Consider the following 16,408-nt stretch of genomic DNA (forward strand, 5'->3'; position numbering starts at 1 on the left):
TTGATATTTTGGCAGCATCCCGTTTTCCATGTGACCTCAAGCTGATTTGAGTAGCATGAGAGAGTTCTTGTGGACTTCGAGAGTTCAGAAGACATTTCATTTTTCTTGTTTTGCTTTTTGACGAGCATAAACGAAATTTTTTTTCAGGTCTACCACGTTGTAGTATACCTTGTTGTTTACCTCATTACGTGTCACTACAGAAATAATAAAAACTGCGTTAAGCCATTTTGCGTGTTTAAACTTCAATTTTAAAGTACTTCTTCCGACTTCGAACCAAAGCGATGTTTTTCTTAAGTAAATTCAATAAATGTTTTATATGTTCATAATATGTATACATTATATCTGTACCTATTAAACCAATAAACCAAAAAAATAAAAAAAAAATAAACACACTGCCGTATTGCAGTGCAATTCAACTTTGACGTGCCCTTTACTTCTAGAATCTCCAAAATATTCAAACGATAGATTGTGGGGACAGGCTATGTAAAAGACAAAAGAGCAAGTTTGAGCAAACAAATTTTATAAGATATTATACATAAAGAATGGTTTTATATGAAACTAGTTTTGTTTGGTGGTACAAATCGGTACACGATTTTGAAAGCTTAATCAAACTTTGGAAAATAATTGTAAATATTGATACTTTTTTAAAGATTTTTAATTAATAATGAAAGTAATATTGAGTAGGCAAATTATACAATAATTAAATAAATTTGAAAGAACATACAATAGACTTTAATTTTTACCTTTCATAATTTCTCTCCGATTTCAAATAACAACACCAACGATCAAACAGCGTGCATACCCGAAAGCGACTGACCGCTAGGCGAACGATTGGCACATCCAAAGTGTCGTGTTTACAACGTTGCTACGTATCGCACGTATTGTTTTAATTTTTTTATTGATGTGAAAATAATACTATGGACATTTTTCAATATTGTGAGAATATTTTTGTACATAAATAAAAACATCGTTGAAATCTTTTTGTCTAGCTAGTTTCTTCAAAGGGGACCATAGTGCGACGGCAGCCCTTTCTCCCAGGAAACAGAAGACGCACTTGGAGATTTTGGGGACCAGGCCGCAGCTCTGCTGTGATATTTCAAAGGAAACTATTATAATTTTTTTTAAAAACGTAACAAACGTATATATATATACATAGGTCCCACTACATTTATTGCGTCCGTGGGTAAATCCGTCTTTGGGCGTCCAGCACTTCTAGTTCTTTTTTTTAGATTGTTTTTGTGAATATTTCTCACCATAATCGATAATATCATATTTTTTAATACTTATAATAGTGCAGGTTTTGATGTTTATTATACTTTCATACATTTCTTGCGTCACGTACATACTCACGTCCCGGTGTATATTTTTTGTATATTATAAGTTCCTTTTAATATAGGTTTCACGTCCTTTCACTCTAATTTAATTTTTACGTCTTCTGTATATTGCTGACTATTCTAATAAAGGTTTCACGTCCATACTGAATAATTTATTCTGGCGTCCGAGTGTATATTATTTGTTTGTTATATGGCGTTTTGAAAGTCGATTTAATTTTTACGTCTTCCGTAGACTCTTGGATTTGTTTTGAGAGTTTCAAAAGACTTCAATAATTTAGGCACATTAAGGCCGTATGCCCCTTGTATTATACACCACTTAGGATTACATTACTTATTCTGATCTGGGAGATATATTTCACCTTAAAAATAATCAATATAAATATTGTTTATTTCAACTCTTTTATATATCGAGACACAAATAGACATCTATAATTTTTGCAATCTTTTTTATTTTGAATATCTACTTATGTGAGACATCTTATATTTTTTTCCAATGTATCTTATTTAATTGTACGCTTTTGTTGTAACATTTTCTTTCATTGTATTTTGTTTTTTTTTTTTTAATTTTGAAGAATTTATCAATTATTATTACTCAACTATTAAACTAGAATGTAAAAGTCCATTAGGCGTAATAAATAAATAAACAACCAAAAATATTTCTTTCTCTTCTAGTGAAGTTTTAACGTTCATAGTGAATTAATTAATTAATTACAGCATCTGTGGTTGAGAGGTAAGACTCTCGACTCGCAATCCGAAGCCCGTAATCTGACGGTCAAACCCGGCGTGCGCAAATAAATTTTTATTTGCTTGTGTTATTTCACAATAAATACATTCAAAATAATATAAAGTGTGTTGTTGCGGCGCGTTCCAGAGTGAAATATACTCTCAGTATCGCCCTGGTGTCAGACCACCATTCCGAATGGAAACGTTATTTTTAAGCTTTTGCCGTGTTTGGTGACCAGGTACTTTTCTACATTTCTCTTCCCCATCTTCTTCCCCTCCCCAATACCTTCACCCTAATACTCAGATGGGGGATGCCACAGTCTCGCTGTTCCAGACGGGAGCGGTTGAGACTCTTGTGCGGTATATAAAAAAATATATAAAAACATATAAAAATTGTTCTTATTGTTTCACTAATCGTTTCCTACCTACTTTATATTACATTCTTATTACTTGACTCAACTCAAATAACAGATTCACTTGATCGTGGCATGTCTTCCTCGTCTTTTTCATCGTTTATTCGCTAAACATGTCCAAACCATCTGAGCGTAATTTTCTTAATCTTACTCATTATGCTTATATTATCAACCTTGCATTCTTTGCAGATCGTTACATTTCTCCCACGATCATACATTGTTTTACTACATATACACCTCGGGGATTTCATTTCAAGAGCATTCAATCTGCAGCAAGAAATGCACTAATTACCCGCTCGATCACAACACATACCCACTCAGAAAAAATACTATTAGCGGGACATATTTGTTAATTACAATGTTTGATCATTAATTAAAATGTTTATGGTGGTATTCAGTGTTCCCAAACCTTAAAATTCGAAGTCGGGACAAATTAGAAAAAAACGGGATATGATTAGAATATATTGAAAAATTTTGTAAAGAAATTTACTAAATATCCGCGCGATCACAACACATCCCCACTATGAAAGATTTATATATTTAACGATATTACAAAGATAGTTAAGGCCCGTTTATAATAGGAATAGGCCGTAAAGCCCTAGGCCGTAGAAGTTGGAAGATAGGAAACCTGTGTATCCGTTTATAATAGATGGCAATAATCTGTTATTTTTTTCCACAACCGAAAAGATGGTCCAACTTCATCTTATACGGTTACGGATTGCAGAAAACTAAGTTATATAGATATATACTGAGATTTATGTATATTCGATCTATACTCTATGGTATCTACTATTTGACAATCGAATATTATGATCGAATATAATTAACTGATTTGTGTTGTAGAAGTCCTAACAATTTATAGAAATTGGTCTGCGACATTCTTGTATATTTGTTGATTTGCTCTATGTCTAGTACCACCATGTATTTAAAGAAATTTTGGAAATGTTCTGTTTTCTTCCTTTTATGATTAATTGGACGCACACTCCAACGTCGTTTATTCTGTGCGTCTCCTATTGCAGTGTGTGCTAGCCCCAGAAATGACAAAAACATTCCACATGCAACAATGTCTGATGAATCCATCGATTCAATATTTATTTACATAAAACAATAAGACTTTTTTTAAGATGGAGGAAGAATATACTCTCGGTTGACAGTTGACATAGACAAGTGACAGCGCATAAATATACCACTCTCTAGATCGATATTTTCGGGCTTTTTGTATCCAACAGAATAATACAGTACTTAACCACAGATAAACAAAAGCAGTACCTACCGTGAGAAGAGCAGTAGACAAGGTAGAAAAAACTCAAGGTCATCTAAAAATAAGATGCAACCATAGACAATATAATTGCTCTCGGCCTACTCCATTCATTCACTAGCCCAAAAAACTATTTTAAAAATTAAAATGTCCTTGAAGCAGAAAAATGTCGAAATGTTTTCCAAGGGCAAGGTTCATCTGACTAAGAAAATAAACTTTTACAGTGTATTTCCTTAAGATGAAACTTGTTAATCTGATAAGAATAAACCCAAAATGACAAGAAATTTGCAAAAACACTGAAGAAAATTTCCAAAACATGATTCTCCGGCAGTACGACGATGAATTCCGACATTTTACTTACTTTACTTCAAATGTCACTCAAAAACCAGAAAATATCACTCAAAAAAGCAGAAGGATTAGTTTGATCTCTCGCTCTCTACCATAGTAACTCGTGTAACAGAAAGAGAGGACGGAATGTTGTCGTTATACTGTTTTCAAATCATTTAAAACAAATTGTTATTTTTTATTGTTATCACTGTTGTCATTAAGTAAAATAAGTTTTTATCTTTTTTTGATATTTTTTATGTGAAAAGTTGCCATCGACAAACTACTGAAAAGTAGTTTATTGGAACATTTCTGTTTTTTTCTGTATTTTATTTTATTGTTTACTGTAATATATATTTTTGTATTGCTTTCTTTAAATAAAAAAAAAAAAAAAATTTAAACAAAATGAGAGTAGTTTATTTATACACGCGGGTTGTCATTTGCTGCCGAAATACTTTCATTTCGCGTCGAAAATATTGCGTGTTAAAAGTGTTCGTGATAAAAATATAATATAAGCCAGTATAGTGTTAGCGAGTTACAAACTTAATATTCAACCTACCTACGTTAGTTCAAGTTTTCTGAATTGACAGTTTTTAGGTTATTCGTTAGGTTTTTTGCTAAACAATGCTTCATACTTGGCATAAGTCTTCCTCCACAACTTATAAATGTTATTTATTATATCGACCAACTTATTCATGTTATTGATTAGTGTTATCCTGTATTATCTTATTGTTTTGGTGAAATTAAAGATTTTTAAACATATGTAACCATGAGTTCTAAATAGGCAGAAAACTGTCGGAATTCATCGTCGTACTGCCGTAGTTTTCCATATGATAAGTGTAACTCGCTCACTAAGCACAAGAACCACATGGTGAGATTGCGATTATAAATATATGTTGTACCCATTTGTAATTTATATAACACCACTGTACCCACTTCTAAATATTAAATAAATAAATAAAATAAAAATTTTATTTTAAGTACTTTAATTTTAAATCTATATTTTTAGTTTAAATTTACCTTAATCTTACGTATTTTTTCTCTAGGGCGTTGAGAGAATGATCCAGATCGTCTCATTAATAGTAAACAGCTCGACCTACCTAAGTAATTGCAAGTTACTACCGAGAACTAATCGTAAACAACGCGACCTACCTACGACAATACGTTGCGAGTTGGTCTGGCACGTTACGCCAACTCGCTAGAAGGTTCTTGCCTATCGCCTATGTGAGCCCAGACTGAGCGAGTGTCTCCATTTTACTGGCAATCTCGCCTACCTACTGTCGCCGTCGGCTGTACTGTATAAATAAGCCCGACGCAGCGAGCAGTCAGTCAGTCATCATCCAGCCGTCAGTTACCAAGGCTCAAGGAGTGATCACCCGCGCTCCTCTTACCCTCGCTTTAGGACGACAATATTCCCGGCTCTGGTCATGGACTCCAACGGGACATCATCATAGCGCCTTGGCTCCGCCGTCCCTGGCTAGCGCTACTTCGGATTGTAGCGCCCTGGTTCCAGCGCATTTGACCAGCGCTACTTCCATGCACTATTACCACCACGAGGGTACGCAGCATCCTTACGCACTACCTCAAACCTCCTGTAAACCTCCCGTCACCGCTGACAGGTCCACCGTATCTTCGGCCTTCCCGTCAGCACTGGAGTACCTGAAGACCCACGTTCTTCGCCAGTGCCTGACCGTCATCGAGTCCGGTCACCAGCGTGCGTCGTCGACTCACTGACCCGCGCTTGACCTACACATCACCGAATACAACATCTGTCCTAAGTCATCTCATCGCGGCTACCTGACTCATCAAATGTGTGAAAAGTCGTGACCTTCACGACTGTCTTTCATTCCGTGCCTCTCACCAGATCCCCTTCCGCTGAAGTAAATATACTTTAATATAGTGATTTGTTTTTGGGGTATTATTATACCATGCTACGCTACCTCCTTTTTTAGCCAACGTTTAGGACAGCATTGAAGTGTTCATCATCAGGGCAGATGTGATCAGATTACACATCTGCCCCGATGATGAACACTGCAATGCTGACCGAAACGTTAGATAAAGAAGGAGGTAGCGCAACACGGCATAATACCCTAAAACAAATCACTATGATACCTTTGGCCGTGAATAGGATGGATGACCAAATAAATAAATAAATCATCCAGTAATTATGTTTCATGCTTTCAATGGGAATACCAAGTTTAAAATTAATGTTTATCAGGAATTTAGGTTGAATTTTTTAGATTGAATCTGAAAGTATTTTAAAATGGGCAGACCAGATCGAATAATTATGTTCGGCTTGATTTCGAACTAAATAATTACAGTACAAATACAAAATTTTCAATGTTGAAATATTCCTAAGGCCTCTGGAAATTGGAAGAATGAAGCCAAGCATTTTCATTCCCTTATTATTAACAGCGCTTATATGGGACCTACATAAAGCTTAATTCAGAAATTATTTAAATATTACGTTTTTCGGCGGAGGACGGACCGCCAAACAATTAGGTTCTTGGATTACTAAAACATTAATAAAAAAATTCGGAATCTAAATGTTCAAATATTGTTGCGAATTTTGTATATCTTTGGCTCTGAGATCTCGTCATTCTAATAAATGAGTTCGTGGTTATTTCTTGTGTTTTTTTTTATTTATGAATGTAAAGAAGAATTGCATTTTTTTACAAAGTAGTTATAGAAGTTAAGTTTGTTGAAGATTTCTTTAGTGCTAATTCATACAGGGACTTTCAGAATCCTTTTATTTGTGCACCATCCAATTATACCATGTTCTAAGAACGATTTGCAAAGAGCTATGTTGATATTTTTAAAGCATTTTTTACTGTGTTCATTCCCTTTTTTACATTAATCCCACACAGGAAAATAATTTCTGAAATTTAAAATAATTTCCCTGTGCTGCTGATGGTGTGATGTTGTGTGGATGGTCTTTTTTGAGGAACGAAAATTCTAAGAAGATAAAAGGTATGAGGGTTGGGTAGAAATCTAGAATGCAGTGTGTCCAGGAGTGACCAGGAATTCCCCAGGACGAGGCTCGACATCCTGGCGGTGGAGATAGTCGACGGCGAATCCTCCTAGCCGATGGTCATCACCGTCGAAGCCGAAAAGGGCGGTGGTGGAGTGAAGTCACGGCGATGAATTCATTATCTCTGCGCTTCGCGAGTGGAGAGCCCTGTGAGCGGTGAAGTTCATCACTGGTGGTGAAGATCATGGGTCTTCCTGATGCTCCAGTGAGGAAAGAGACGAAGATGAGGTGGACCTTGATGGCAGATAATGCGAGCATGAAGGACTCTGACGTAGGTTGGCGAAGATGTCACGAGGCATAAGCACCTAAGGCCTAAGCGAAGACATCTTAGGGGTGGCGTAGGCCGGCGAAGTGGTCGCCAGGACTAGACGTAACTCTAACTGACTAAGACTGAGTGCATGAAAACACTGCCCGGTAGCGATGCGCGACTCTGCTTATATACAACCACATGCATCTGGTAAAGACGGGAATGTTCCAGACGCGTAACTTGAGAAGCGCTGATTTAATTGTGATGTTCCGGGCTGTCTAGAAATGATAATGCTGCGTATGTTTCCTTTTTCGATTGCTGGAATGTTTCGCGTGTAATCAGTGGCGCAAATATTAAGTTCCTTTTTAGCATCATTTTACAATTAAAAAAGAGTTATTCTTAGATTTTTCGAATTTTGATATTTAAATAAAAGTTTATTTAGGAATCTGTTATTTACTTGAATATCTTAGTACAACCATCAGACACCGATAGGCTAGCGCACGAGCCGTTCCCAACTTGTAAGTTTCATAAATACACACTTGAACATTGTGATACACATTAATAAACATATCAACCCCCTCTACTTTATTCTTTTAATTAATTAATGATCACATGTATTATCTTATTGTTTTGATGAAAAAACATTAATCATATGCAACCATGAGTTTGTATTTTTTTTTCATTTTTCTATTGAAGTAATTGCAGAAAAATTTCAAAATTTGACGGTCGTAGAATTGCGCAATTATGTTTGTTGTTTTTCTTCAATGTTCGTTGTATTTGATTAATTAATTCGAATTTCTTTTAGTTTTTTCTATATTTGACAGTTATCGTCTTCTCAGGTAAGCAACGTATCATCTGACAAAATGAACTGAAAAGAAAAATTCTTCAAAGTTCGTATCTTTAGGACAGTGCTTTGTCAGATGGATGGGATGGTAGTAAACGTTTTGACATTTTCGGTATTACGGCATTTTTATTTTAAAAATGTTTTTGTAGGCTAATAAATGAACGGAGTAGAAAATTGTATTGTCTACGGTCGCACCTCTTAAATGGCCTTGAGTATCTCTATCATCAGTCACAAAGTTTTAAGATTGCTTTATCTGTGGTTAAATCTTTGGCATACTTTTTTCATACAAAAAACTCTTAGATATCGATCGAGTGAGTGGTATATCTATGCTATAACTAAATTGCTGACTCATTTTTTCGCTTCTGAGATTCGTTTTGTCCTGTCAACGAACTCTTATTCTACTTAATGATCGCATTGTTTCACGCACGCAGTCGTCCAATCCTTGGAATAGTTATTGGTAAGTTTTACTACTGATACTTTCTACCCGAGCATTAATCCGCTATTCATATTGCTTGCAACTCCTATATATAACAATAGCGGTAATTGTTCCGAATCAATCTAAGTAACATTTGAGCTCTTATACGGTAAATCCACAAAGGCGGATCGAAAATACAATATTTCCGGCTATTAGAGAAAGACAACATCAGATTACTAAAATTCGACTAATGTCGGCTATTCTTTCAACCGTTTTCAAATGTCGAATTGCATATTTTGGAACAGTTGAACTTCAAGATCAACCTTGTTACATTTTAAAGTTATACCCAAATGCTTATTTTGCAATTCGACTTTGATTTTAAATATATATTTATATATACAAAATATCTAACTGCACATTCAGAAGTTCCGTTAAGTCAATATTCTGCTTCAAGTCCTTTCAGCTTCAACCAGTTGCCATAAAGCAGTTCCATGGATCTTCCTAAACTAGAGCATTTTTCCGTCAAGACGGAACCAGGGTCCCGGGAAAAAGGCGTACAAGTTCCCCCAGACGTCAAGCAGGAATGTTTGACTTATTTGGGGAGTACTCCGACAGCCAGTAAGTTGCATTAAATTTAATGATTAATAGATTAATTAATGATTTATTAAGCACGTTACATTAAATTTAATGAATAATTGACAAAAATTTAATGATGTAAATAATAAACGTCTTGAATTCATGTCTCTTTTGGAATGTTATCCAACTAGAACAAAAGTTTGTTTACAACGTTTCCTCTTGGCGTACATTAGTTTCGTTTGTATTATCTCTAAAATGTTCAGAAAACTGTAAAACTTGGCATATTTTTAACAGTTCCCAATTCCTAAAGCTATTACCTCACCTTATTTTGTCATTGAAATAAAGCGATTCGCGTTCCTTATCGACAACTTACGTTCTTTATTGTTTTATTGAAATAATATTGTGAAATATTGTATTAAATCACCAATCTGAGCTTCTTTTCTTTACTTAAATCCACCTTATTGTCTCTAATTTGATTTCCCCTACTTCATGGTGTCTCATTGTCATCTTAAAATGTGACTAAATATAATATGAAATCGATTTTTTTAATATTTGAGTGGATCCTCAGGAGTTGTGTGTTTGAATTGATATATTTATTGTGATTTTAATTGCACTTCTGATTATTATTCTGACTTACTCTTTAACAGAAGGTGGTTTATTTATGGTGTAAATTTAACACTACCTAATGTACATTGTACAGGACCCACTGCTAATGACAAACATTATTATAAGTACTTAGACATTTTGTATCAAAGTAACGCCAGAACGAGATTTTACCACGGATGAAATATGAAACAGTATCTATCAGACCTATTGAAGATCTATTTACGTTTTTAGAAAGATATTTAGATTCAAAGACCGTCCGTATTATTATAGTCTGTATATTGCTTGTGAATGTCGCTAGTATAGGCTTTCGGTTGATGAGTGACTATTCTACAACTGTCTTATAAAATGACGATGGATATTTTTAATGCTGTAGTCAGTACCTCTGCACATGTCAATGCATTATAATGTTGTTATTCCAGGTAGTATTAAGATAGAAACTGTTCCCATCAAGGCAGAACTAGAACCCCGAGAAGATGATAGAGGGGAAATTCCTTATATTGAAATTGACATAGACCGGCACGATGTTAAAAAGGAATGTTTTGAGCACTCTGAAATAATTACCCAAACGGCAGGTAACCTCGTTTTTTCTTTGCTAAAATTAACAGTTTGTGCTTTTTAAATCAATTGACTTTTTAAACATAACTACTTACTCTATTTTATTAAGTTTTTTCGCTTTATTTTTCAGACTCTACAACAAACCTGAAGACGCTTCCTGTGGAAAAAACATTTCCCTGTTCTTTTTGCAACTATTCTTGCTCGTTCAAATCTGTATTAGCGCAACACTTACGAACCCATACTGGAGAAAAGTCTTTCTGTTGTACCCAGTGCAATTATTTTTGTTCTCAAAAAGGAAATTTAAAATGTCACATGGTAATTCACACTGGAGAAAAACCTTTTTCATGCTCAGAATGCAACTTTTCTTCTGGGCTAAAACAACATTTAAACCGTCATATGCTAACTCACAGCGGAAACAAACCTTTTTCGTGTTCTGTTTGCACCTCTTCTTTTAGGCAAAAACAACAGTTAAATCGTCACATGCTTACGCACGGTGGAGAGAAAAAATTTTCATGTTCAATCTGCAATTCTTTTTTTCAGCGAAAAGACAATTTAAAAACTCATATGCTAACTCACAGTGGAAACAAACCTTTTTCTTGTTCCTCCTGCAGTTATTCGTGTTATAAAAAGGGATATTTAAAACATCACATGCTTACTCACAGTGGAACCAAACCTTTTTCTTGTTTAGTTTGTAATTTTTCTTTTAAGCAAAAACAACATTTAAAAAGTCATATGCTTACTCACAGTGGTGAAAAATCTTTTTCATGTTCAGTCTGTGGTTCTTCTTTTTGGCAAAAACAACAATTAAATCGTCATATGATAACTCACAGTGGAAACAAACCATTCTCATGTTCAGTCTGCAACTCTTCTTTTGGGCAAAAACATCATTTAAAACGTCATATGCTATCTCACAGTGGAAACAAACCCTTTTCTTGTTCTTACTGCAGCTCTTCTTTCGGGCTTAAACAACATTTAAAAAGTCATTTGCTTACTCACACTGGAGTCAAACCTTTTTCGTGTTCAGTCTGCGACTCTTCTTTTAGGCTCAAACAACATTTAAATAGTCATATGCTAACTCACGGTGGGGCCTAACCTTTTGCTTGTCCCTACTGTAGCTATTCATTTTGTAGAAAAGGTATTTACAGATTCACATGCTGACTCACAGTGGAGAAAATCTCTTATCATGTTCCTATTGCAGATATTTGTGTTTTAAAAAAATCTTTAAAACTTCACATACTGACTCACAGTGAAAAACAACATTTTTCGTGTTCCTTTTGCAATTACTCTATTTATTTGTAGCGATAAAAAAACATGATCGTGTTCCGACTGCATATTTTCATGCTTACTCACACCGGAGTTGCACTGAAACTATTCATGTTTACGTAAGTCTGCCTTAATAACAACTCATCTATACTAAACAAAATCTCGCTCATTTTCCTATTGCAGCTATCCACGTTCTCAAAATAAACATGTACAGCTTCATGTGTTTGCCCACACTGCAGAAAAACCTATATCTTTTTTGAACTGATTTATTCATTTTTTAGAAAGGGATATTTGAAAAGTCAGAAGCCTTCCACAGTGGAGACAAACCGTTTATATTTTCTCACTTCAGCAATCCGAAAAGGATTTTTATAAATTCACTCACGTGAAGTGGAGAAAAACCATTTCATGTTTCTTTTGCAGTTGTTCGTGTCGGAGTAAGTCAGATCTCACGAAACATTTTTTCTCAGATAATTCCGGAAAAAAAACTTCTGCGTTTTTTTGTGTTCCCACAAGTAAAGCATAATAAAATACTTCTGCACCCAAGCTGAATAAAATCTAATTATCAAAGTGTTGATAATACGCGTGTGGCTCAGTCACAGAATAGCCCAGCTGAAAAGTAGCACCTTACCAGACGTCTAAACTTAAGTCAAAAATACTAAATAAAATTTTAATTTATCTGTTAAATCTGGCAAAATTTATCGTTCATGCCAAACACGCTACAAACTTCACAGAAAACTTATTAATCCCAGAAGCAAACAAAACTATATTTCAAAAAGGATCACACAACATGGCCATTTAAGTATATAACAACTTTCCACATAGCATCAAACAAATAACCGACATACGCAAATTTAAATCATCACTAAAAACATTTATTTTAAACAAATGTCACTACACTTTAAATGAATACCTTACATAAATTAAATAGCTCTTTTTTATTTTTTATTTACATACATTTGTTAACATGTAATTGTTGGGTTATGTAATATAATGTGTGTTTGTTGGATTAGCTTGAAGAAATAGGATGTAACCTATAAGCTATACCCGTTGTACGCTGTATTTTTTAGTAGAATTAAAATTAAATTTTAAATTATATAAGCGTAAACTACTAAAACAAGTATTTTTTCAGTAGAAATGTATGAACGCATATATGAAACAACTAGATAAAAATATTTTTTATGGCTAGGATTATCTGTGACAGTTTCCCTTGATTATTTTTTTTTTAATAAAAGTGTTCACAAAAAAATAAAAACCATTTTTGCACAAAAATCGACAATTTCTAGACTCCATTTGCCAAGCGATTTTTATGTTTATTACCTACATTCGTGGTGATATAAGGCGAACTAAGAATGCGCGCATTTTTGGCTTGTGTATTCCTCGACGGCATCGGAAGTCACATGGTTCAGCAAAGATGTACTATAGAGGAACTAACGAAGGAGACATTCTACGATGTGTTCTGTTGTTTATGTTATGTTGTTATGTCCACATCACACAATTCAGAAGTTTACTTTTGTGTCAACTTTTTCTACTCTCAAATTCAGAAACGAGAAAACAAGAAAAGTTGCTTGCAAACAAAATCAAAACGCTTTGAAAATAAATGACAATTACAATAAATTAACATACATTCAAAACTGCGAATAACAAAATTTTTTCTTCAAGATACGTATTAAAAACAAAACAAAAGTATAATAGTGATTTATTATTTGGGTATTTATCTCACACATCTGCCCTGATGATGGACACTGTTATTGAGTCCGAAACGTTAACTACAGAAGTAGGTAGCGCAACACGCTAAAATACCCCAAAAATAAATCACTATAATTAACATATATAACAAGTTGTAGCAATATCTTTACCAATATTATTACTTCCCTAAAAGGGAATATTAGTTACGAGTGATTATTTACGTAACAGAAAGGTTATTGTGACGTATGGTGATTTTTTCATCATACGTGACGTTAACATGGGCTGTCCACAAGGGTCAGTCCTCGGGCCTGACCTGTGGAACATCCTTTTTGACGACTCCTCTAGGTTACCCTTGCCTGAAGGATGCATATCGGTCGACTACGCAGATGATAAGTTTCTTTTGGTCTCAGGGGACAGCAGAAAGGAAGTGGAGAGTAAAGCAAAAGAGGGTCTGCGTGAAATTCTTGAATGGGGTAAGAAAAACAGGCTGAACTTTGCTCCCCGTAAGACCGTGGGACTCTTGATGAAGGGTATGCTCAGTCGTGCCAGAAACCCTACCATCAGAATGGGAGGCTCCACTATTCGTTTCGTTGAAAGCACCAGGTATTTATGCGTCACTTTAGATAGATCTTCTTCGTTCCTAGCTCACGTCAAGAGCGTTTCTAGCAGGGCCCAGGCCCCTATTCTTGAAATTGAGAAGGCTCTCAACGGCTGAGTGGGGATTGCGGACTCCGGCACTTCGTCTCATATATAGGGGTGTTTACGTGACGCATGTCTCGTATGCCGCTTCTGTGTGGGAGCACCGGCTGGATAATGCATTGATCCACTTGGCCCTCGATACACTTTTGGCTGTGAGAATGAGTAAATTATATCTGCGATAGTTCGAGCTACAAGGCGTAGATGGATATGCTTCTCGTGTGAAGGAAGAAGGCCGTTTGAAACTTTGGTTGAATAGTGAAATTAGTGCTTATTTAAATTACCAACCTATAATTAATAAAATATCAATAAGCAGGGCCAACGGACTCCCCTCTTGGAGCTTTCGGGCGCATATAGGACTGTGGCTAGTGATGCATTACCGGTTCTGGCTGGTACACTGCCGATTGACTTGGAAATTAGGGAAATTTTGACAAAAAAGGCATTGACAAGAGGTAGGGCCGCTGTCCAACTGGGAGTCGAACTGACACCCGGTGGAGCGGTGTCCCTTCCTGGCTTATTGAAAGCCATGCGAGATAGAACGCTGAGTGTATGGCAAGAGCGATGGGATAGGTCGACGAAGGGTAGATTGACTTTCTCTTTCTTCCCTTCAGTTAAAAGCAGAATGGAAGGGGCGCACATAAAACTGGATCACTATATGACGCAATTGGTGTCCGGTCATGGGGAGCTCAGGGGGCGGCTACATAGTCTCGCCTTGTCTCCTCATCCGAACTGTTCATGTGGTGACACTAACCAGACAGCCGAGCACATTCTGTGGCACTGCGAGTTGATGAAGGATGCCCGAGAGGAAATGTTGGATGGCTTGAGAGAATGCCGATCTCGTGTTGAACAGAGAGAATTTTGAATGCTTCAAAAAGTTTGTAAAGTCCTGGGTAGAGAGATGGCCTGTGCTTAGAGTTGCTGATTTAGATAAAAATCATCTTTGTTTCAGGTGCCAAGCGTATTGTTCCTGTCACTCCACGGTTACTCCTCTATAACAACATTAATATTGTTTATGCGCGATTGCTTTGTGTTTTATTTTTATATACTCATTGGTTTTACTTTCTTTGTCTTATGCCATGATCGTAATGCATTTATTATTTTATTTGTTTGTTTTATTATTTATTATTCATTTATTGTGTATATTGGCTTTTTACACCGTTTTTGCCCGTTCTTTACACTGTTTTTTTATGCACGTTCTTCCTTTTACTTTTGAATTTGGGCCTTATTTATTAGGAACGCATTGATAATTATAATAATGTTTCTTTTTGTGTTTTAGCTCTTTAATACTATGTTAATCTTTTTTCCATTCTTTTTTTTCTATTATGAACGGTCAATTTGTTGTTGATCACAACTTATTTTCTACGTTTATTATTATTGACTTTTTATTTGTTACTAACAAATTGGTTTATGAATAGGTTGTCGAACTGAACTCTATCGTACTGTGTTGTTCATTTCCCCACCATGGGGGCGGATAGACCCTGTTCCTGAATCCAGTAAGGTGACATTAATCCAGTGCGGCTGTCCCACGAACCACGGGTGCCTCCCCCGGCATCATGAGCGGGCCTGGGGAATGTTTGCGTGAGCCCGGTCCCCTTCCGTCCTGCCTCCGGTGATCTGAGGCTCACTTCAATCCCTAGGGTCTTTGGGAGTATCTCCCCCCCTCCCCCCATTCACATTTCTTTGAGGGTACTCTCGGAAAACTGGCTCAGGGACGCGGGTGCTTGGGATCGTTGTGGCCAGGCCGCTTGCCACGCTCATTCTTGCCGGGACTGCCCGGTGATAGTGGGGTAAACTGCCCTCGATACGCGGCTTGTATATTTTTATGTTTCAATCATACTTCCACTTATAAATATTGTGCTCCTTATTTATTATTTAATTTTAGATGCCAAACCACCAGGCGAACACATTTCAGATGTGTTCTTATTTTGTGTTACTATTAATTTATTTATTTAGACGCCGTAAAAGGCTTTTACAATATACATGATTTATGTTTACAGTGGTTCACAGGAGCGAAACAGTATTATGTTAAACAGAATAATTACTGAGAAATTATGTTGAAAATTAAACAAAAATAACATCTAATATACATAGGTACATTAGCATTTTTATTTTCAATCCGCACAGTAGTTTAGTATTAAGGTTATTGTTACCTTCAATATTGAATTTGGTTGAATTTGCTGAGAACTAAGAGTTAGCTCTATTGAATCAGGGCTGTCAGTAAGACATCTCATAACAATTTTGGGAAAAATTATAGTTTTGATTAAGTATATAAAATTATTAGATAACACTCTTCTGTCTGATATCTGATGTAAGTACATAGTTTAGGTTCTGTGATAACTTATGAATAGAATGGTATTATGCCTAATAACATTGATAATTACGACAGAGGTATGTTATTATCGCCTTCTTATAACTATATTCCGTGCAGTTGAACACA

General features: G+C 35.7%; 1 protein-coding gene across 1 annotated transcript; it reads left to right on the plus strand.

The window, feature by feature from the left end:
- The first annotated feature begins 8,536 nt into the window (after nucleotides 1-8,536).
- Nucleotides 8,537-13,990, plus strand: LOC149414020 (uncharacterized). Its single transcript, XM_089644090.1, has 5 exons — nucleotides 8,537-8,631; nucleotides 9,044-9,207; nucleotides 10,191-10,343; nucleotides 10,457-11,137; nucleotides 13,686-13,990. The coding sequence occupies exons 2-5, from the start codon at nucleotides 9,081-9,083 to the stop codon at nucleotides 13,988-13,990; spliced, it is 1,266 nt and encodes a 421-aa protein (XP_089500216.1). The 5' UTR covers nucleotides 8,537-8,631; nucleotides 9,044-9,080.
- Nucleotides 13,991-16,408: the final 2,418 nt, after the last annotated feature.

Source organism: Hesperophylax consimilis, chromosome 20 (genome assembly GCF_061612785.1).
Source record: "Hesperophylax consimilis isolate HC1 chromosome 20, BYU_Hcon_1.0, whole genome shotgun sequence".
NCBI classification, from domain to species: Eukaryota; Metazoa; Arthropoda; class Insecta; order Trichoptera; family Limnephilidae; genus Hesperophylax; species Hesperophylax consimilis.